This window comes from Epinephelus fuscoguttatus, linkage group LG23 (assembly GCF_011397635.1).
Source record: "Epinephelus fuscoguttatus linkage group LG23, E.fuscoguttatus.final_Chr_v1".
In the NCBI taxonomy this organism is placed as follows: domain Eukaryota; kingdom Metazoa; phylum Chordata; class Actinopteri; order Perciformes; family Serranidae; genus Epinephelus; species Epinephelus fuscoguttatus.
In genome coordinates, this window is record NC_064774.1 from 8,635,391 (window position 1) to 8,659,434 (window position 24,044).

General features: G+C 40.8%; 1 protein-coding gene across 2 annotated transcripts in view; it reads right to left on the reverse strand.

Moving 5' to 3' along the window:
* Positions 1 to 5,326: 5,326 nt before the first annotated feature.
* Positions 5,327 to 24,044, reverse strand: part of exoc6b (exocyst complex component 6B) — a 154,493-nt gene continuing 135,775 nt past the window's right edge. For both annotated transcript variants that reach the window (XM_049569380.1, XM_049569381.1), the window contains 2 exons: positions 13,998 to 14,110; positions 5,327 to 8,060 (listed from right to left, as the gene is read on the reverse strand). In XM_049569380.1, coding sequence (XP_049425337.1) covers positions 7,934 to 8,060; positions 13,998 to 14,110 — 240 coding nt within the window. In that variant the 3' untranslated portion in view covers positions 5,327 to 7,933. The remainder of the gene's footprint in view (positions 8,061 to 13,997; positions 14,111 to 24,044) is intronic.

A 24,044-nucleotide genomic window follows, 5' to 3' on the forward strand; every position in this document is an offset into this window, starting at 1 on the left:
GGCGTGATGATGCCGGTCTTATTGAGCATAGGCTTTATCTCCATCTCATTAATGTTTCTTATTCAGGCCTCTCTTAGAAAAGAGACCTTAACCTCAATCACTGCGTGATTATATAAAGGTAGAAGAATAAATGAAATACAGAGGAGGAGAATAGAATATGAAACAGCCTTTATTTCATTAAAAACTAAATGAAAACAACAAAATAGGAGCGCTATTCCTGACCAGTGCGTCAAAAGACATGCAGGCCAGGGAAACGAAACAAACAACCCCATGAATCTCTTTATTAATAGCCTATAAAATGACGTGTTTTCTCCTGCGGGACGGAAGAAGACACAAAATCATCGATCTCTATTATTGTGCGGGCATAAATTCTCAGAGTTTTGCGGGAGCGGGCGGTAGTGTAACACACACATTGCGGTTGCAGGCGGTAATGGTCAGAAATTCAGCGGGGCGGGATGAAGAAAACAGTCCCGCAGGGCTCTAGTGTGCTCTCTCTGTTATAAGGCTATCCATGGGTGTGCATGGAAGGGCAGAGAGGTGTGCTCTCTCTGCCTTAATGCTTTCCACGTGGGCGTGTGGAAGGTAGAAGAGGTGTGTTTTCTCCACCGTAGGCTTTCTGCGTAGGCCTAAGCAGGTAGGACCCCAGATCAGAGCCATACCACGGAATATAATGCTGCAAATGGAAATACATTTTTCTTTTACATAAGCGGTCCTGACTGAATTGTTAAAATATCTAAAACTTGTGCAATGTTAAGGAATCTGACACCATGAGCGCCCTCCACTGTTGTTTAGTCCAAGGCCCAACACTACACCAAATTTTGATTTAAATTTGCAGACAGATATTTGAGATATGCTGATCCTCATTATTGGACACAATGACAGAATTTATGGTATATTTTTGGACGCTCTTCTGTCCTAGTAGCAGTTTTGAAAGGACTTTATACACAGACCCATAAATCCATTTTATATACGGCTGCTTTGTCCAGCCTCTTGATGTGTTTGGCTCTTCTTAAAAAGACAAAAGACAGCAGAGGAAACGTGAAGATTGTTTTATTGGGGTCTGGATACTTGTGTGTGTGTTTGAAAGAGAGATCTGCTTCTTCTCACACTTGCCAGACCACAGGAATCTGAGACACACCGCTGTCAGACGAGTAATAATAATGAGATAACACACGTACTATAACACATCTTGTAATACTCAAAGTGTGTGTGCAGCAGAAAGGGAGACTTTGGAATGATCGAACAAATGTGCTCATTTACACACTTTGAGCAGGAAAGAAAGAGCAAGGCCTTGAACTTTCATCTTTCTTTTGCTGCCAAACCTGATCCTATTTCTCTCTGGTTCCTTCACTTCATCTTTCAAAGTTCATATTTTGTGCAATTTATTAGACGCATCACTAAAGAGTTGAGTGGAAAAGGTAACATTTGGTTTAAGAATTATGTTTTTTGTGTCACAGAACTGAATTCTGCAGACAGTTTTGGACAATAAGCAATGCTCACCAGTGTTTAAAACATGGCTTTGGATGTTTAGAAAATGTCTCTGAACTATTTCTCCACAATAACCTACTGAAATATTGTAGCGCTTCAGTTCTCCACGAATACCCAGCGATCAGCGCTTTGTCATGTAGCAAAAAGAAAACAAAAAAACGTCCATGATATTTATACAATATTGTCTATACTACGATTTTTTTGATGACATCTTTCTAACATATTATACTATGACAATTTTAATTACATTATATGACAAACTATACTATGACCTTTTTTTGATATTTTAATGACATAAACCATGTTTTTTTATTGACACTTTTATGGCTTACTATGGAAGACGAGAACGGCCACGTATTTTTTTTATTTATTTATTTATTTTTTTCTTTTTCTTTTTTTTTTTTTCCCCACTGTTCGTGATAACGACCTATTATTTTGTTATCTCGATATATCAAAGATTGTTTTGTCGTGATAATGAATCGATTATCTCGATATATCAAAGATTGTTTTGTCGTGATAATGAGCCGATTATCTCGTTATCTCGATATAACAAAGATTGTTTTCTCATGATAACGATGCAATTATCTCGTTATCTTGATATGACAAAGATTGTTTTCCCGTGATAACGGATCAATTATCTCGTTACCTCGATATAACAAAGATTGTTTTCCCGTGAAAATTGTCAAGTCTGATGATTGCGCACTGGTTAATGTGATCGTTTTGATTTCAGCCTACAAGAGCTGCTGTGGTCCTGCTGTATGCCTCCTGCTGCTGCTGTTATCATTAGTCACACTTCTACTGTTATTATACACATATGATTATTGTCACATACCGTATATTTCCAAATAGTCACCTGGTGGCAAATAGCCACCGGGCACCTAATAGCTGCCGGGGGTTTGACCCCATTTTGCATCTTAAACGCCGGGGCGATTATTTCCTCATTCATTGCCTCAAGGAGGGACAGCCCTGCCCGTGCACCCAACAAAAATAAAAAAAAAAATACATGGCCGTTCTCGTCTTCCGTAGCTTACTATATTTTGACATTTTTGTGATATACTATACTATGATATTTCTTGTGTCATTTTTAAGGCATACTAAGTCCTTTTTTTCAATAGTATACTATACTATAACCTTTTTTGCATTTTAATAGCATACCGCTTATTCAGTTTTTATTTTTTGTTTTTTGCAGTGACAATTGCCATGACTTTTTTTGATCTAGTTAAGTTAACATTTTTGTGACATTTTTATGTCAAACTATAGTATACCATAGTTTGTCAGATATTTTGATACACTATGATATTTTTTCTGACTTTTTTTTTTTTTTTTTGCATACAATACTATAAAATTTGTGGCATTTAATACTACATTTAATACAATATTATGACATTTTGTATGGCATACTATTCTATGACATTTTTGTGACATTTTTTATTGGATTATATGGCATATTATGGCAGTTTTTTTTAAGACTTTATTATATCATACTTTACTGATATTTTTTGTACCATTTTTAGGTTATACTACACCATGACATCATTTTATAACGCAACTTTTTTTTATTTTATCATACTATACTATTAGATTTTTATGACATTGTCTGTGGCATACTATACTATGATATTTCTTGTGACATGTTGTTTGGCATACTGTACTATGATATTTTAATGACATTTTTTTATAGCATACTATACTAGGGCATTTTTATGACATTTCTTGAGGCGCACTATAGTATGACATATTTGTGACATTTCTTAGCCATACTATACAATGACTTCTTTTGTGAGATTCTTTATGACATACTATACTATGACAACGTATGACATGTTTTGTCACATTTTTTAGCCATACAATACATGACTTTTTAAAAAAATATTTTTTAGGGCATACCATACTATGACTTTATTGTGACTTTTTTTTAGTGTCTTGCTATATTGTGACATTTTTGTGACGTTTTTTTATGGCATACTATGCTATAAGAGTTGTTTAGACATTATGACATTTTTAATTGCATACCATACCTTGACATTTTTTGTGACATTGTGTCATGCATACTATACTGGGATGATTTTCTGCCATTTTTAATGGGATGCTTTACAGTTTCTTATCAGTTGTTCAGGGATTTTTAATGACCAACTATACCAGGACTTCTTTGTGGCATTTGAGACATTTTATTGACATACTACAGTTATCACACAACACTGTCAAAGTCTTTTCAACAATTTAAAAACTTGACAATCAGATTGTGACTCAAGCAAAGTTGCGATAGCGGCTGCATAGAGACCAAAACACGGAGCTCAAATCCGTAGAGTCAGCTCCTCCTATGAGGTAACTTCTCACTGACATGTCATCGACTCCAAGAAATCAGCAGATGGTACTAGATGACGCTTCTTCCTTTTGTGGTCGAGAGGGATTTAGATGGCTGGGATTGGAGGAGGCCTTCTTGAAATTGTGATTAATCAGTGCATGAATGTTTCAGCAGAATTTAAAACTGGAAATGTACAAAAGAGGAGCGAGTTCAAAAAGTTCAGAAAAGGCACAAAAAGAAAAGAGAGAAAACGGAAAGAGAGAGGGAGGTCTTTGTGAGGCATCCCTAATCTCTGAGCGCTCCACCGCTCCTCTATAGACTTCTGGGAACACACACACAGTCATAGTCGGTCGAGGAAACCTGGAGCATGCAGAGAGTTTGTGTTGCTTTGGATTCGAGTCGTTACCCTCCACTGAACCAGCACACACTGACACACACACAACACCTCCCTCCCACCTGCAGCGCCAACACACACACACACAAACACACTCACAAAATCCTTGTTAATCACATCCCTCACAGCAGACGCCCCTGCTGTCTGAGAGGTCAAAGGTCACTGAGATGAGTGTAAGGCAGCGTGGCAGAGAGAGTGTTTGGAATAGACTGTAATTACTTTGCTTCATCATTGTTATGACAATACTTCTCTTTACTTCTGTGCAGGTCGTGGCTGCAGGAGGTGACGTCACTTCATTTGTTTCCAGTGGCTGAAGAAAGGTGAGTTATTGCTAAGGTATAATCTTAAGGAGACGCTAAGATCAGCTTAGAATAAAGACTGGAGACGAGGCGACAGCTAGCCTGGCTGTCCAACTGTTAAATAATCAGCAAATAAATGTGAAATATAATCCCTGAAATGTAGAACTGTTCCTAAACCATAATTTCTTAGTCAAATTACGTAATATCTATCATATTTATCTTAAAACACTATTACCTTATATTCCGAGGGTTTTATTCTTCCATTAATACAAAACTACACAATGACATTGATGTGACATTTCTTAAGGCGCACTATAGTATGACATATTTATTACATTTTTATGACATGCTATACTATGACTTTTTTTTATGATATTTTGGACGACATACTATACTGTGACTTTTTTATGACATTTTGAACGACATGCTATACTATGACTTTTTTATGTCATTTTGGACGACATGCTATACTATGACTTTTTTATGACATTTTGAACGACATGCTATACTATGACTTTTTTATGTCATTTTGAACGACATGCTATACTATGACTTTTTTATGTCATTTTGAACGACATGCTATACTATGACTTTTTTTATGACATTTTGGACGACATACGATTATTTTTGACTATTACCTTCTATTCTGAGAGATGTTTTTCCTCCATTAATTGTGTAAAGGAAAGAAATAAGATCAGAAAAACGAATGTTTACACCAATTTACATCCAACTTTTAACGCTAAACATTATCTAAACATGACTATTAACGATGAAATTAGTGTCCTAAGTTACAGAAGAAAAGTTCATAAATAACAGTCGGGACAACATTTTCTCAACAGTTTTCCATTTATTCCATATTTGTCTGTTGGCATTTGTTGCAACTTTATTAGTATTTTACTTAAGTTTCATTCATTAGTGGTTTAATACAACAGCGTGTACAGTGCTTCTGTCTCAGTAAAGATTTCTGCTTACAAAATACATAACAAAGTAGCAGCAACACCTGCAGTGCAAGGACTCTGGACACAGGCAAAGATTAAGGAGTATAAATGTTAGAGTGATTGATTCACCACAGAAAAGCCACCAAGTAACACTGTTGCCTTGACTGTTACTGCCACAGCGCTCATGAGCAAGGAAATTGATAAGTGGAGCAGCTTATTGGCTGAAAATCAGACAGCTGTACGTCCAAAATTCTGCTGCTCGAGCTCATTTAACTATTACTGAAAAAAGCATGAGGACATCTAAATTAGACCAATTAGAAAATGTATTTCTGCAAACTGAAATGGATCAGATAACTCAGATTTAAAAATGTAACATTTGTATTTTTAATAAGAAATTTATGTTTTTAATGTTTTCTTAAAAAAAAAAAAGTGAATTTTCCTCTTCTGACTTTGAGATACAGATGTTAATTTCAAGACATTTCAGGTCATAAATTATGTCAGAGCATTTGGAGTCTTTAAATTAATGTGACTACAGGCGCTATAATCTGTGTCCCAGAAAAGTTAGAGTAACATTAGACCTGCAGGAGACTGAGAGATGAGGTTGAAAGCTCTGGAAGAAAAAGCTTGCAAGTGGACTTTTCGTTAAGACTTTTGTTTGTCAGTTCATTGAGGTTCAGTAAACCGTGTCCAGACTCCAGTGCACCACAGTGTTGCTGCTTTATTGGCAGGAAAATATAAACACAAAATACAGCAAAGGCACATTCAATAACGACGGCCCCATTCCCTTACTAACACCTAAAAATGATACACAGCTACGGATGGATGAAAAACAAACATACATATACAAACACGTCTGCAACAGTAAACACACTTAATGTCACAGTGCCCGCATGCACACGCACACACACACACACGACATGATGCTGCTCAGTAAATCAAACACGGTGACCGATAGAACAGGAAGACTTAAATTCCCTTCTGACACACACTGTAGGTTTGAATCCCTTTTATAAAGCGCCATGATACACACACACACACACACACACACACACACACACACACACACACACTGCTGTAGTATCAATGCTATTATTGCACCCAAGTTCAAGGGAAAAAAAAGCGACACAAAGAGCAAAGAGACCCATATTAGTTCAAAAAAATAATCTAGTGTAAATGTAATTATGTGCTTCAACTAAACAAACCCTCGTGTGTGTGTACGAGAAGCCACACGCACACTGCTTGGCATATGTTTATGGAAGACATACAAGTGTGTGTGCTTGGCATTAGTACAATGGTTTCTACACAAATTAGTTTCTCTCTAATCAACCAGGCAAACAAAACTAAACATTTCATAGCAGTTGCCAGACTGGGGGCGTTATCCCCCTCTTTAAGACCCAGTTATTCATACATGACGAGTAGAAAATGCTCAGGCAACACCCTCCCCCAATCACATATGATACTGAAAGCGAAAAAATGGGTTGCCATGTTTGGACAGCATCCCTCCTTTTAAATCCCAAACGCTCACCGAGGGAATACGGTTGCCAGATCTGAGCAGTGTTGCCCATTCAAGTGTTCGCAGGTTGTATATTAAGAGGGGAAAGAGTTGCCATGTTGAGAGAAAATCCCCCTTTATTAGACAATACTGGAGGAACATTCCGTTAATATCTAGTCTTATATCCATCAGTGCTTTTCTGACTGCAGTATTTCAAACGTCGTCTCTGACGTACATTCATTACGTTCTGTTGTTGCGCCACAGTGAGGGGGAGCAATGTGGAAGACATTAAAGGTTGTCTGCGACGGAGGGGGGACAACACACAGGGGATGAGGAGAGACCGCTTAACCAGCCAGTTAGATTTTAGGAAAGGGAAGTTTGTGTTACAAAGAAAAAATTCTCTGAAAATGAGTTGTTAGAAAAAACTCTCATGGATTCTCAGACACAGTTCCCACAGGAAACTTGTGTTTCCCACAGGCTTTACACCTGCAAGTACATCCACGGCATCCAGTAACTGACGCAACAAGTAGAGCAAGTCATCCAATGTGGTTTTATTTACTTATCCTGACTGCTCCTGCTTGTTTCGCTCCTAGATTAACACATATTTAATGGCACATACTTTACTTTTAGGGTCTAAACTGTGTGTCATTTTACTGCCTTCCATGCTGTTTTTTAGCTGGTGTTATACTTATATTTGTTCTACTTTCTTATTCTCCACAGGCCTGAAATCATCACCTTGTAGAACCATATGAGGTTGGTGTTTTTAAGTTTAACCCAAGCTGTCGAAATAGTTGACACCTGTTACAGCGGTTTAAATTAACCAATGGAATCCAACAGTATGGGCCTGTTGCAGGGTAAGACAGGTTGTTTTGAGGAGCTAATAGGAACTGGCTGTGGATGTTGGAAGTTCAGTGTAGTCCAGCAAAGTTAAGGTGCATAGATCAGCCGATGGTTGCGAGGTGGAACAGACCGGTGAAGTCAGGCTGGATGGTTGCATTCAGGTGGCGACTGCTCGCTCTAGGTGTGGTGCTGTGCGATGAGGTTGCGTAGCTGTTTGATGATGGTGTCGATGAGTTTCTGTCTGTCCCTGTCCGTCTTCCGGAACTGCGCGAAGACGTTGTTCTTTCTGCTCGTCTCTCTCATCCTGATAATAGAAAATAAAAACAAAGGGATAGATAAGGAAACAGAGGAGATGAAAGTACAAAGAGAATTGAAAGATAACGATAATTATCCGTTTTAGTATTTCGCATTGTGTTTGAATGCTGCAAGTACACTAATGTACACTCAGTAGTTCATCTGATGCATCCACAAAAACACACAGGAGTGCATATGTGTACGAGCATGCTTAGTAGAGAGACGCATCCCTGCAAAAGTGACCTTTCAAAGGAGACAAAGACGTTTCGCTTTCAAAGTTTGGTATGTGTGTGCTCAGTGTCACATGAGACAGTATGTCTCACTGTTTGTTTGTGTGTTTTGTCGCAGAACACTGGACTGTATGGACCTCCAGGAAGTTCAGGGGCCCAGCAGACCAGACAGGCCCCAGTAGGGTGCTTCCTCCCGGGCACATGGGGACCACCTCGCCTGGGCCCTCTGGAGCACTGAAGAGAAAACACTGACCCTAATTAAGGGAAGGTCGACTGGACTGCACTGAACAATGGACTGGATCATACGACTCTGTGTCGCTGTGTCAGGTTGTATGAAAGAAGCAAACGTGGCCCCCGAGTGTGAAAAGTAAGAACCTTTTTTATGCAGTTTTGAACGACATGCTATACTATGACTTTTTTATCATATTTTGGACGACATGCTATACTATGACTTTTTTATGATATTTTGGACGTCATGCTATACTATGACTTTTTTATCATATTTTGGACGACATGCTATACTATGACTTTTTTATCATATTTTGGACGTCATGCTATACTATGACTTTTTTATCATATTTTGGACGACATGCTATACTATGACTTTTTTATCATATTTTGGACGACATGCTATACTATGACTTTTTTATCATATTTTGGACGTCATGCTATACTATGACTTTTTTATCATATTTTGGACGTCATGCTATACTATGACTTTTTTATGATATTTTGGACGACATGCTATACTATGACTTTTTTATGATATTTTGGACGTCATGCTATACTATGACTTTTTTATCATATTTTGGACGTCATGCTATACTATGACTTTTTTGACTATTTTCGTCATGCCATGCTATGACTTTTTTCGTCATGCTATACTATGACTTTTTGTCGACATGCTATACTATGACTTTTTTCGTCATGCTATACTATGACTTTTTTATCATATTTTGGACGTCATGCTATACTATGACTTTTTTATCATATTTTGAACGACATGCTATACTATGACTTTTTTATCATATTTTGGACGACATGCTATACTATGACATTTTTATGATAGTTTGGACTTCATGCTATACTATGACTTTTTGTCGACATGCTATACTATGACTTTTTTATCATATTTTGGACGTCATGCTATACTATGACTTTTTTATCATATTTTGGACGACATGCTATACTATGACTTTTTTATCATATTTTGGACGTCATGCTATACTATGACTTTTTTATGATATTTTGGACGTCATGCTATACTATGACTTTTTTATCATATTTTGGACGTCATGCTATACTATGACTTTTTTATGATATTTTGAACGACATGCTATACTATGACTTTTTTATCATATTTTGGACGTCATGCTATACTATGACTTTTTTATGATATTTTGAACGTCATGCTATACTATGACTTTTTTATGATATTTTGAACGTCATGCTATACTATGACTTTTTTATCATATTTTCGACATGCTATACTATGACTTTTTTTGTCATGCTATACTATGACTTTTTTCGTCATGCTATACTATGACTTTTTTGACTATTTTCGTCATGCTATACTATGACTTTTTTCGTCATGCTATACTATGACTTTTTGTCGACATGCTATACTATGACTTTTTGTCGACATGCTATACTATGACTTTTTTATCATATTTTGGACGACATGCTATACTATGACTTTTTTATCATATTTTGGACGACATGCTATACTATGACTTTTTTATGATATTTTGAACGACATGCTATACTATGACTTTTTTATCATATTTTGGACGTCATGCTATACTATGACTTTTTTATGATATTTTGAACGACATGCTATACTATGACTTTTTTATCATATTTTGAACGACATGCTATACTATGACTTTTTTATCATATTTTGGACGTCATGCTATACTATGACTTTTTTATCATATTTTGGACGTCATGCTATACTATGACTTTTTTATCATATTTTGAACGACATGCTATACTATGACTTTTTTATCATATTTTGGACGACATGCTATACTATGACTTTTTTATCATATTTTGAACGACATGCTATACTATGACTTTTTTATCATATTTTGGATGTCATGCTATACTATGACTTTTTTATCATATTTTGAAAGTCATGCTGTAAATGACTTTTTATCATATTTATGACTATCACAAATTCACATTACAAATTTTGTATGTGTATGTGTGCTATACTATCACATTTCATATTTTGACGACATGCTATACTATGACTTTTATCATATTTTGGCGACATGCTATACTATGACTTTTTATGATATTTTGAGCGACATGCTATACTATGACTTTTTATGATATTTTTTGTGTGTGTGTGTGTGTGTTTTATGATATTTTGAACGACATGCTATACTATGACTTTTTTATCATATTTTGAAAGATGCTATACTATGACTTTTTGTCTGATATTTTGGTCTGACATGCTATACTATGATTTTTATGATATTTTGACGACATACTATATACTATGACTTTTTTATCATATTTTGGAGAGGACATGACTATACTATGACTTTTTATCATATTTTGGATGCGTCATGCTATACTATGACTTTTTATCATATTTTGAATAATGATACTATGACTTTTTATCATATTTTGGGTTTTTATGCTATACTATGACTTTTTATGATATTTTGAGCGACATGCTATACTATGACTTTTTATCATATTTTGGAGCGTCATGCTATACTATGACTTTTTATGATATTTTGAAACGACATGCTATACTATGACTTTTTATTATTTTGATTTTGACATGCTATACTATGACTTTTTATCATATTTTGTACGCGTCATGCTATACTATGACTTTTTATCATATTTTGAGGACAATCATGCTATACTATGACTTTTTATCATATTTTGAAACATGCTATACTAATGCTTTTTTTTTATATTTTCGACATGCTATACTATGACTTTTTTATCATATTTTGAACGTCATGCTATACTATAACTTTTTTATCATATTTTGGACGTCATGCTATACTATGACTTTTTTATCATATTTTGAACGACATGCTATACTATGACTTTTTTATCATATTTTGAACGACATGCTATACTATGACTTTTTTATCATATTTTGAACGACATGCTATACTATGACTTTTTTATGATATTTTGAACGACATGCTATACTATGACTTTTTTATCATATTTTGAACGACATGCTATACTATGACTTTTTTATGATATTTTGAACGACATGCTATACTATGACTTTTTTATGATATTTTGAACGACATGCTATACTATGACTTTTTTATGCCATTTTGAACGACATGCTATACTATGACTTTTTTTATACCATACTATGACACTTCATCTGGAATATTTATGGTATACAATGCTGTGAGGTTTTTTGGGGGGGATTTTTTTTATGACATGCTGCAACTTTTATGGCAATTATCATGACCTGACTTGTAGAATTCCAAAATCGAGTCCTAAAAATGGTAGTCCACAATCTACTAGGTTATGACATGGTGAACATAATGGTTGTTCCTGAAGTCTCGAAAGTTTGCACCTTTCTAGTGCGTAAATGTATTTGTGTGATGACTTTTATGGAACGTAATCCACAAATTCACATTACAAATTTTGTATGTGTATGTGTGCTTTTCATCACATTTCCCGCAGCAGCACAGGCTCTATGCTGATCCACATTGTGGCTATCATTGTAGCAACGGTAATGGCGATAAACATCTGTATCATCAAGACATGGGTTTATTTATTTGTGATGAGGGTGTGTGTTTGTGTGTGTGTGTGTGTGTGTGTTTAACCATGTCAATCCCTTAAGTAACATTAATCACACTGAAAGATTATTTCTCTTTCTTGTCTGTACACACTTTAGTGGTCTGTATACATGCCAGAATTCAACATTTCACACGCAAACACACCACAGAAAATACTCACGGCCTAGATAACCTGTCAAAACATGACGGAGAGGACAGACAGGAGACAGAAAGAGCAGTTGAGATTGAGATAAGGATGGATGGCGCTCTCAAAGGTCAACTGGTGCTTTGACCAAAAGCTGTGAATAATGATGAATTTTCCTTCTTTTCCATTAAAGGTATTAGTTTTTTTTCCCAAAAAATGAGAATAAAAGTTTGATGATATCAATTTCATGTCTGTGTTAAGTATGAAGCTGGAGTCGGGAGGTTGTTAGCTTAGCATAAAGACTGGAAACAGCTGTCTTTTCAGAGCTCAAAGCTGAGGCTGACTAATGGTATGTTGACTCTTGTTCTGTTTAATTTGTACAAAAAAAGAAATACAAAAATAAGAATTTGTTGCATTTTGAGGACAATTGCTTGAAGAAGAAGAAGAAGAAGAAGAAGAAGAAGAAGACGAAACCATCCACTAATGCGTTCAGTAATGTTATAACATTACGACAGCATTCAACATTTTGAGTATGATTGTTTTGGTACAACTCATGTAATGCTAATGGTAAGTTAGCAACTTAGCGTGACTGACTAAGCAGCTGTCTCATTAGAACAATTCGACATAACTTGACTACAGGTAATGAGAATAAAACTTTGATACATGAACTCATCCCTAAACATGATCTCTGCCTGAGTCACGTCAGATCGATTTTCATCGGAAATAAACGACCCCACACGACTTAATGACATCATCAAGGTGTGTCGTTTGTCGTTGTTTTGATTGAGAAACAGATGAAATTACATACTGTTGATGTAACACAGAAAGGTACAGAAAATACAGACCACAGCTGAGATTTTTGTCTTGTCTTTTTACTTTGTTTTACGTTATCGGCTAAATCACTTACAAAATATGTTAATCTGTCTATACAAAGAGTTTGACATGCTGCGAACCACAATTAAGATTTCTTTGTCTGTCTATTGTTTAATTTATCTAAGGGTGCTTTAACACCTGCCCTGTTTGGTTTGGTCCAATTGAACTCAAGTTCATTTGCCCCCGAGGTGCTGTTCATTTGTGGTGAGAACATATCCGCTTGTAAATATTGCTGTGAGAACATGAACCAACTCTAGGCAATTATACAACTTTGTGACAAAATGAGTCCCTGATTCAGACCAAAGGAGACAACTCTGGGTCTGAAAGCGGCCTAAAACAAAAACTAGTCTCACATCACAATATAGATATATCAACATATTGTCCAGCCCTTCCTGTTGTTCCTGTATGCTAAGCTAAGCTAACCACGTCTTGACTCCAGTTCTGTATTTAACACAGAGATGAGAGTGAAAGCAATTTCCTTGTCTTCCTCTTAAAAAGAAGCCAGTAAGTACTTTTTATTTAACCAAATGTTACTCTAGTCCTGTAAAAATCGTCTTTCATGAATTTGGCTGTAAGAAATAAAACTGCCTTGTCTCGAAATGGATCACTCTATGAAATGTCTATCACAGTTTACTTTGAAGTTGCTTGTTTTGTGTCACCAGCTGTCCAAAACCTGAAGATGCTCCGTTAACAATGACATGAAACAGTTAAAACCTGAAACCAGAGAACGGTTTGCAGTTTTCTTCAATGAAAGAATTAATAATTAATGATCATAAATGCTTAAGATTAATGTTCTGTTGGTCACGTAACTGATTAACTGTTTCAGCTCTGTTCTAGTGGATTAAAAGAAGGAAAAATGGAACAGCAGCACAGATAAACTAAAGAGAGGAAAGAGTGGAAAACCATGGGAATGAAGAGCTGCTTACTTTTCCAGCAGGGCCAGTGCAGTGTGTGGGTTGACTCTCAGGTATTTGCAGGTGGGTTTGCCGTAGTCAGCCAGGTAGGTGGACCAATCCCACTGGGTGAACAGTTCCAGTAACTAGATAAAGAAGAACAAAGGAAGGGAGATTAATGGAAAGATGTTGACTCACTCTCAAGTTTTGGGAAGATTAAGACATATGCTACGAAGTGGGAACATCATGGTAGCAGATGGCCCACACCAACACATGTTGAGTAAGAATGGGTAACCTGTTTAACAGCAGGAAAATCTGAACTTATAGCAGCTTCAAAGCCTATAAATACGGTACTGTACAGTATGGTACTGTAAATCCTGTGACAGTGGGGAATTTTGAGAAGATTTTATTAAACTATGATGTGATAATGTTTCCAAAGCCATGGGTTTGTCTTCAGATTCCTCTGTTTCACTGATTAGCTGCCAAAAATGGTTATGACAGTCAGCTACTGCTTAACACTGAAGCACCAACATGAACGATTTTCACCAACTGATCATCAAACTGAGTCTAGACATGATTTAAGTAGAGAATTACTCATCAGTACACTGAAACAGGTTGCAGCACATAAAAAAGTTCTGTAGAGATTTACATGTGAACTGTCAGGCCAACGTTTGCTTACTAACATTCAATTTATTATTATTTTTTTTTTATAAACTTTAAAGTTGGCGTGTTCTCCCTGTGTCAGCGTGGGTTTCCTCCAGGTGCTCCAGCTTCCTCTCACAGTCCAAAGACATGCAGGTTAAGTGGTGACTCTAAATTGTCCGTAGAGTGTGAATGTGAGTGTGAATGGTTGTCTGTCTCTACAGCCCTTTTTAAATAGGAACTTTGCAAATTTGCAGGAAAGCCCAATCAGTCTTTTTTCAGCATTGGCAGTATAAAAACAAAATCGGGGAGTGCAGCAAAATGCCGCCTACCTACTTTTGTTTATACAGAATGCGCCTTTTTCGGGGCAATGGGGGGCGTGAGCAAGTAACAAAACGTGTAGCTCAGCGTGTGACGTGATCAGTGACGTGGGAGGGAAGCTGCGGCTGGTCAGTCCTTCGGCGATTCTCTCGTAAGTCGGCCCGTTCTTCACCATTACCGTCACCTCACAGTTAATAGCCTCTTCGTTTGTGAGGACAAGGAGGGCGCGCAATTCCTTGTCTCCCCAGTTGCTCATCTTTACAGTGTCTGTCAGGTTTGCGTTTCCCTCTTGCTACTAGCTGCTCATTCCTGCTATCAGCTGCTTCCTGTTTATCCACCACCAGTGGGTCGCACATGCATCAACAGCTCCTCCCGTTGTGGAAGGGTGCCTCAGTCTTTTTAAACTAAAAAGGTTCCACCAATGTATCTACCCTACGAGGCGCAAAATTGGGCACCTTGGATCAACTCGCCAATCTGCCTCTGTGTGTCTAAACACTCGCAGCTTGCCGGCAAAATGGCCCAACATTTGCAGAAAATCTGGTAGTGTAAAAGGGGCTAATGTGTCAGCCCTGTGACAGTCTGGTGACCTGTCCAGGTTGTGACCCGCCTCTCACCCAGTGTCAGCTGGGATAGGCTCCAGCCCCCGTACGACCCCTAACAGGGTAAGTGGTTACAGAAATATGACTCTGAACTTCTCCATGTTTGCACGTTAAGTCCAGGTCAGACCAAAGATTTCTAACAAGACGAAACTGTTTCAGAACGTCGCAGAGAAAAGTTGCAGCGGTGTGAACTGGCCGGTCTGAGCTCAAGCTGGCTGATGGTGTCACCTGCAACTCAGCTGGTCAAATGGCCGGCGGCTGGTTTTAGGACTATGTCACCTGTTTCTACAGCCCCCGTTACAGAACGCATTGCAAGTAGCTGCTTGTTTGGACTCGTCTCGTTGTGAGTCTTTGGTCTGAACTGGGCTTTAAACTGTTAATCTGGCAGTTGTGCTACCGTTTGAGATGTGACAGTGACTTCCTGTTTGCATAGTTGATTGCTTTTGACTGAACGATGCTACACATTACACATTACTTGAGTAATTTCCAGTGAAGTTATTCCTCAAGTTTTAATAGTGCATCCAAAGTGATCTAATTGCTAGTCTGAGTTCCTAAGAACTCTGGAGGGACACACAGGACACTCATAATAACACTTCACAGATCTCAAAGATATTTTCCCTATTACTCAATTTCTGGGATTTTTTTTTTTTATCTGGACATCTTCAGGTAAATAACCCAGCAAAAATGCAGCAGAGGAAAGAGGGAGACGAGCGGAGGGTTGAAGGAAGGAGGGAGGGAGAAAAAGCGGCTGAGAGGGAAGAAGATGAGGGGTGGAGTCTTCCTCTAAATGGCCCACATTTAAAACTGTTGCATAACCTGCTGCTGCCCTGCTGAACCCTACCTAATACACACACGCACACACACACACACACACACACAGGCCCAGGCAGGCAAACCCGTAAGCCGGCAGACACACACACTCTCTATCTCTGTCTGTAACACACACACACATACACACACGAGCAGGGAGCCCCAGTGAACTCTGGGTAACACCAAACACACACAGATCCAGAGAGAGAAACCATATGTGATCGAGGGATGAGAGAAAAGGAGGAAAAGGAGGGAGGGAGGGAGGGATGGAGAGCAAAACCACATGTGGGGGAGAAAATGAGAGAGAGTAAAGATGGAAAGAGAGACAGATGGAGAAAAATGGATAACAGCGCGGAGAGAAGGGGTAAAGGAAGGGCAGATGAAGATGGATAGATAAGAGGGAGAGAAGGGGACGGACGAGTGTCGGGCGACGGAGGTGCGCCACCAAGAAAAACAGGAAGGAGTAAAAGCAGGAGAGATGAGGGGGACACGCTGGAGAGGAATGATGGGATTCAGGAGAGTCGTGTAACTTGGTTGTTGTAATGTAGAAAAAGTGCTGGGTCGTAGCGCTGCTGCTGCTGCTCCGTAATGCCTCGTTAATGTCCCACTGACTCAGCTGACTGCTGCCTGACCTGCACGACATCTGACTGTTCAGCAGGAAACAGAATGAACTCTATTTACTCCGAGGATCTGTGGCACTTTAGGAGTGATGTGATCTTGAAAATCTGCCTCACACGTACAAAATCTTTCCTGTCAGCTTCTGTAAACGGGCCAAATAGCTGCCATTTGATTTAGATCCCTTCCGTCCTGCTTGTGGAATCTGTCGTGCAGTCGCCGTTAGACAGAAACACTCAGTGAGAGTTACAGTAGCTCAGATTTAAAGGTCATGGACTTGATTTCAGTTGGTCGGATCGATATCTTCAAACGGTAGAACATCAGACACATTGCTGCTCGAGTCCTCGCTAAGAACAACGAACTGGATCACATCACTCCAGTTCCGGTGTCTCTCAACCGATTTCCTGTCTGTCAGAGGATGTGATATCAGAACACTACTGTAGGTTTATGAAGCGCTGAATGTTTAATGGCCAAAACACATTCCTGATCTTGTGCCACCGACCCATCCAGACCTCTCAGCTCATTAGATAGATCTGCTCCCCGTCCCCAGAGTCAAAACTAAAGTTGGGCAAGAAACGTTCAGTATGTTGCCCCATGCATCTTTAAAATCAAGGCTGAAGACTTTACTGTTTTAATTCAAACTGCTCTGGCCTGCCTACTGTTGCTGCTTCCTCTGCAAGCCACTTTGGAACCTGCCTCCACCCCAGCTCCTCCTTTTAATGCTGTGTCTGACTCATCAATGTCATTTGTTTGTCATTGATGCTGCTCTGTTCTGTTCCCGGGGGGTCTTTGCTGCTGCTCTTCCTGCCTTAGGCACGTGGAAGGGCAGGGATGTGTGCTCTCTCTGCCTTAAGGCCCTGACACATCAAGCCGACAGTGGGCCGTTGGTGAGTGTCTGTCGCCCTAGTTTTTGTGGTGTCCTGCACTTTGGCGTCGGCGGCTTTTCGGCCGATTGAGCATGTTGAATCGGCGGCAGAGCTTGTCGGTGAGAGAGATCACTCTGATTGGCTTTTCAGGTTTTATTTCCTCGTCCCTGTAGCGAGTGAATCTGCCTGTAGTGAAACGGGGGCTAACCGGTGCTTCCTCCTCAGGTTCCACTTCACTCAGCTGCCCGACGGATCTGCTGCTTCTTCACACTTTAACCTCAATAACAAACCGGAGCTAGCTGGGCGCGGCTAGCGGAGCGTTAGCTTCCGCATGACCGGAGGGAAGCACAGACAGTTAGCCTCCGCTAGTCTCTGAGCTAGCCCCGGCTCTCCGTTTGGATCCAACTGGAGCACCGAGCCCTGGTTTATTATTCAGGTTAGTGGGACGAAGCAGCGGGTTTATCGGGCAGCTGAGTGAAGTGGAGCCTGCGGAGGAATCTAATAGTCTGAATGCAATAGTCTGTGGAGGTGCTGCGGTGCTCAGCTGCACAGATAGGAAACCCCTCGGCTGACAGGATGCACCACTCTCTCACTCCGCTCTCTCTCATGCATGCGCAGAACATACGTGCTAATTGGCCATCAGATGTAGCCTGTGTAGTGTGTTCAAATGCAGCTGACACAGGGCGAAGTGAGGCGACGTAGATGACGCAACAGTTGGCTTCCGTCGCCGCTAGTTCTTTGATGTCAGTGTGGTGTGTCTGCACCTTTTAGGCTTTCGATGTAGGCGCGTGGAAGGGCAGGGATGTGTGCTCTCTCTGCCTCAGGCTTTCCTCGTTTGAGAGAGGTGTGCTCTCTCCACCTTAGGCTTTCCATGTAGACGCACGGAAGGGCAGGGACGCGTGGTTCCTCTGCCTCAGGCTTTCCTCATTTGCACATGGAAGGGCAGAGAGGTGTGCTCTCTCCGCCTTATGCTTTACAGAATACTGCAAATGGAAAGTTTTCTTTGACTTAAGTGTTCCTGACTGAAATGATCATTTACGGGGTGAAGTTTTTCTTCAATGACGGAGCATAAAGTCCCTGCATCCAAAAGTCCTCTAATGTGAAGTAGTGTTTAACATGCAGGACTAAATTAATAACCTGGATCATGCACATCTTCACCAGTTTAAAGACTAACGAGGTCACGGCTTTTACCTGAATTCACCTCATCCAAGCGATTCATGAAAACAGGAAGTGACCCAAACGTTTTCTGCGTTCACCACAGAGTTATTAAAACTGGTGTTTCCTCTGAATCTGGCTTTGGGGAGGGAGACGACAAGATGAATGGCTGATTTGGACTTCCTGATCTTTTCCCTCCCTCCTCCTTCCCACACTTCCCTTCCTCCCTCTGGTCCTTTCACTTCTGTATTCACCTCTCCGTCTCCCTCTCCTTTGTCCCCGAGTTCACCCTCTGCACGGCCGAGGTTTGACCTGCTAATCTTCCCATATAAACAAGCACACACACACACACACACACACACACACACGCAGGCTGCATGAAAACAGGCTCACACATAAACAGGTATGCACACAAATAAAGGCAGCTGCAGAAACACAAATATCATCCGGCTGTGAGTTTGTGAGAACAACTCTGTCACTTCATTATGTACAGTGTGAGTGTGTGTGAGGAGGCTGCTAACACACACTCATGCAGGCAGGCAGACATACACACACACACACATACACACACACTGACAGATAAGCTGGCGACTGCGGTCTCCGAGATTTTCATGATATCTGAGAGCACATCGCTCGTCTTTACTCGAACTTCACTGTCTCTACTTTAATGCTCTTTCTACTGTACTGGAGGTAACAGAAAACAAATGCTCCGCAAGAGGAGGAGAGGGGGAGGTGAGAGGAGTTGGAAAAGAAGAGGAGAAGGAAGAGAAGAAGAGGAGAGCAGATAAGTGAAGTTGATAGGAAAGAACAAGTGGAAGTATGGAGGGAACAAGGAGAGGAGATGAGGAAAGGGGAGAGGAGAAGATGATGAGGAGAGGCGAGGAGAGACGAAACAAGGGGATGAATAGGAGAAAAGAAAAGGAGGGGAGACAAAAGGAAGAGAAGAAAAAGAAAAGGACAGAGGAGAATGAGAATATGGGGAAGCGACAAAGAGAGGATGAAGAAGAGAGGATGAGGAGAGGAGAAAAGGCAAATGAGAGAGTGAGAAGAGGCAATTAAAAGGGAGGGAACAGAAAAAAAGGGTAGGAGTGGAGACAGGAGGACAAATGAAAGGGGAGAAGAGGAGAAGACAATTGAAGAGAAATGCAAAGATTTAAAAGGAGAAAGCAAAGGAGAGAACCTAGGAGATGGAGATAGAGGAGGAGGAATTAAAGGACAGGAGAGAAGGAGAGAAAATGCAGTGATGAGGAGAGAAGACATGGGAAAAGTAGAGAAATGAGGAGGAGAAAAAAATGGGAGAAGAGAGCGCACAGACGAGTGGTGAGGAGAGAAGACATGAGAAGAGAAAAGTGAAGACAAGGAGGAGAAAGCAATGGAGAGAACCTAGGAGATGGAGATAGAGGAGGTGAAAGGAAAGGAGTGAAGCGAGGAGAGAAGAGAGATGAGTAAAGAAACGAGGAGGACAAGGTAAAAGAGAGAACCTAGGAAATAGAGGAGGAGAAGTGACATGAGAGAAGAGAAGGAAGGAGAGGAAAAGATATAGGAGACAGGAAAAAGATAAGGTAAGGAGGAGTGATGAGGAGAGAAGAAGAGAGGAGAAAAGCAAAGTAAGGAGGAGAAGAAAGGAAAGGAGAGAACTTAAAAGAGATGGAAGAGAAGGAGGAATGAAAGGAGAGAAGAGAGGGAGAAGCGGGTGACGGGGAAGACGAGAAGAAAAGAGAAAAGCAAAGAAACGAGGAGGAGAAAGGAGAGAACTAGGAGACAGCGATAGAGGAGGAACAATGAAAGGGGAGAAGAGAGGGAGAAGACGAGTGATGAGGAGACAGGAGAAAAGTAAAGAAATGAGGAGAAAGGAGAGAACACAGGAGACAGAGATAGAGGAGGAGCAATGAAAGGGGAGAAGGAGAGAAAGGGGAGGTACAACAGAAGAAGAGAATACAAAGAGGAGTAGTGAGGAGAGGAGAAAGAAAGGACAGGAGAGAACCTAGGAGATGGAGATAGAGGAGGACAAAGGAAAGGAGTGAAGGGAACAGGACATAAGAAAAGAATACAAAAAGGAGTGAGATAGAGGAGAAGTGACATGAGAGAAGAGAGGGAGGGAGAGGAAAAAGAAAAAGAGGAGTAGTGAGGAGAAGAGAAGAGCAAAGAAATGAGGAGAAGAAAGGAAAGGAGAGAACTCAAAAGACAGATGGAAGAGAAGGAGGAATGACAGGAGAGAAGAGGAGGACAAGAGGCAAAAGGAGAAGAGAATGCAGAGGAGTGATGAGGAGAGGAGAAGACAAAAGGAGACAAAAGGAGGTAATGAGATAGAGGGTGAGAAGTGACATGAGAGAAGAAAGGGAGGAAAAGATGAAAAAGAGATAGAGGAAGAAGGAAAGAGGAGTGGAGAGGAGGAGAGGAGAAAGAAAGGACAGGAGGGAGCTGAGGAGAAGGTGACAGAAGTACGAGCGCAGGGAGTTCTGGGTGAACTTGAGGTCAGTAGGTAAGTTTGGTCGGAGGAGCGATGGAGGGAGGGAGGGAGGAGCGACGGAGGGTAAAAGCAGTAGAAGTGCAACAAGAAGGGAGGACAAGCGGGAGGAGGAGGAGGAGGAGGAGGATGATAAGACTGATGAAAATGGAAAAGAGGAGGAAAAAAAAAGAAAAGGGGAGAGCGTGGGCCTTCCAAAAAACGAGCCACACGCGAGCCAGCAGGTCCTCCTGGCAAACGCACACACACCTGACCCCCGATTCACCCCACACACACACACACACACACACACACACACACACAGGGGGAGAAGACGGCAGGTCTCTCTCCTCACCTCTCGCTGAACTTCTCTCTCCGTCTCGCTCCCCCTCTCTCACCTCGCCATGACCTCCCCCGTGCTATCGCTCCTGTCTCCTCACACACACACACACACACACACACACACACACACGCACACACTGATTATTGCTTCCTCTTATTCTTCTTGGAGGAGGGGACGAGCAGAAAAACAAAGTGACGTGTTACCCTCACATTTCTTGTTTGTTTTCTCTCATTTCTCCTACGCTAATGGCCTCCTCTCCTCCTCACTCCCTACTTTCTTTCCTTTCTTCTATCTCCCTTCTTTCTATCTCTCCATCCTTCCTTCCCCTCTCTGCACTCTCCATCAATTCTTCCTCACCTCCTCGTTGTACCTCCTCTTCCTCCTCCCCTCTTTTCATTCTTTCCCTTGTCAACTTTACTCCTCTCCATCCCGTCTTTCTTTGCCTCTCTATCTCCTCTTTCCTCCTCTCCTCCTCTAATCATGTTTCCATCTCACTCCTCCTTTCCCCTCCTTCTTACCCTCTCTTCCTCCTCTTCCTTCTTTCTTTCTACTTCCCTCAATCTTTGCATCAACTTCTCTCCTTTTTCCTCCCCACACTCCTCCTTTTATCCCTCTACTCCCTGTTCTACAACTCCTCTTCTCCTCCCTCTCCTCTTACCTCATCCCCCCTCCTTTCCATCTCTCCATCCTTCCCCTCTCTGCACTCTCCATCAATTCTGCCTCGCCTCCTTGTGTCTCCTCTTCCTCCTCCTTTCATCTCTCTATCCCTTATCTCCATCTCTAGTTGCACTCCTCCTAACCTCTTATCTTCTTCTATTAGCCTCCTCCTCCCCTCTTTTCATTCTTTCCCTTGTCAACTTTACTCCTCTCCATCCCTTCTTTCTTTGCCTCTCCTCTTCTCCTCTTATCTGCTCCTCCTCCTTTTTTCTTACTCATCTTCCCATCTCTCTATCTTAACCCCTCCTCCCTCCTTTTTACCCTCTCTTCCTCCTCTCCCTTCTTTCTACTTCCCTCCATCTTTCCATCAACTTATCTCCTTTTATCCTCCCCATACTCCTCCTTTTTATCTCCTCTTATATCTTCCCCTCCTTTCCATCACTCCATCCTTCCCCTCTCTGCACTCTCTCTCCCCATTTCCTCTTCCCATCTTTCTATCCTTCTCTCCATTCTCATCTCTTCCTATCTTATTGTCCTCCATCATTTGCCTCCTCCTCCCTTCGTTTTATTCTTTCCCTTGTCAACTTTACTCCTCGCCATCCCTTCTTTCATTGTCTCTCTATCTCTTTCCTCCACTGTCTTCCTCCTTCTTTTCCTCTCTAATCATGTTTCCATCTAACTCCTCCTTCCTCCCACTCTCCTCCCTCTCTTCCTCCTCTTTACCCTCTCCCTTCTTTCTTTCTACTTCCCTCCATCTTTGCCTCAACTTCTCTCCTTTTATCCTCCCCATACTCCTTTTATTCCTCTACTCCCTGCTCTACAACTCCTCTCCTCCTCCTACCTCACCCCCCTCCTTTCCATCTCTCCATCCTTCCCCTCCCTGCACTCTCCATCAATTCCTCCTCACCTCCTTGTTGCATCTCCTCTTCCTCTTCCTCCTCCTCCGCTTTTCTCATCCCATCTCTCTATCCCTTCTCTTCATCTCTTCTTGCACTCCTCCTATCTTATCTTCCTCCATCATTCAACTCCTCCTGCTTACGTCTTTCGCCTCCTCTTTTCATTCTTTCTATTCTCATCAACTTTATTCCTCTCCATCCCCTCTTTCTTTGCCTCTCCTCTTTTCTCCCCCCCCCTTACCTGCTCTCCTTCCCATTGCCTTCCTCCTTTTTTCTTTCTCATCATCCCTATCCGAACTCCTCCTTCCTCCTCCTTACCTGCTCTTCTTCCTCCTCTTTAACCTCTCCATTCTTTCTACATCCCTCAATCTTTGCATCAACGTCTCTCCCCATACTCCTTTTATCCCTCTACTCCTTGTTCTATATCTCCTCCTCTTCTCAATCTCCCCTCAACTCCTCTTACTCGTTTCAATCTTTCCATCTTTTCTTTCTATCACAAGTCTCTAACTTTACTGCCTTACTTTTATTTACTCCTTTCTTTTTCATCCGTTGCCTCCTCCTCACCTCCCCTTTCATTCTGTTCTCCCCTCATTCTCTCCATCAGCTTTACTCCCCTTTCCATCCATCTATCCATCCTTCCTTTTTACCAATGATTTCAGATCTCTCTTTTTCTTCTTGTCTTCCTTCTTTTCACCTCCTCCTTTCTCCTCCTCTCCTATCCCTTTCTTCC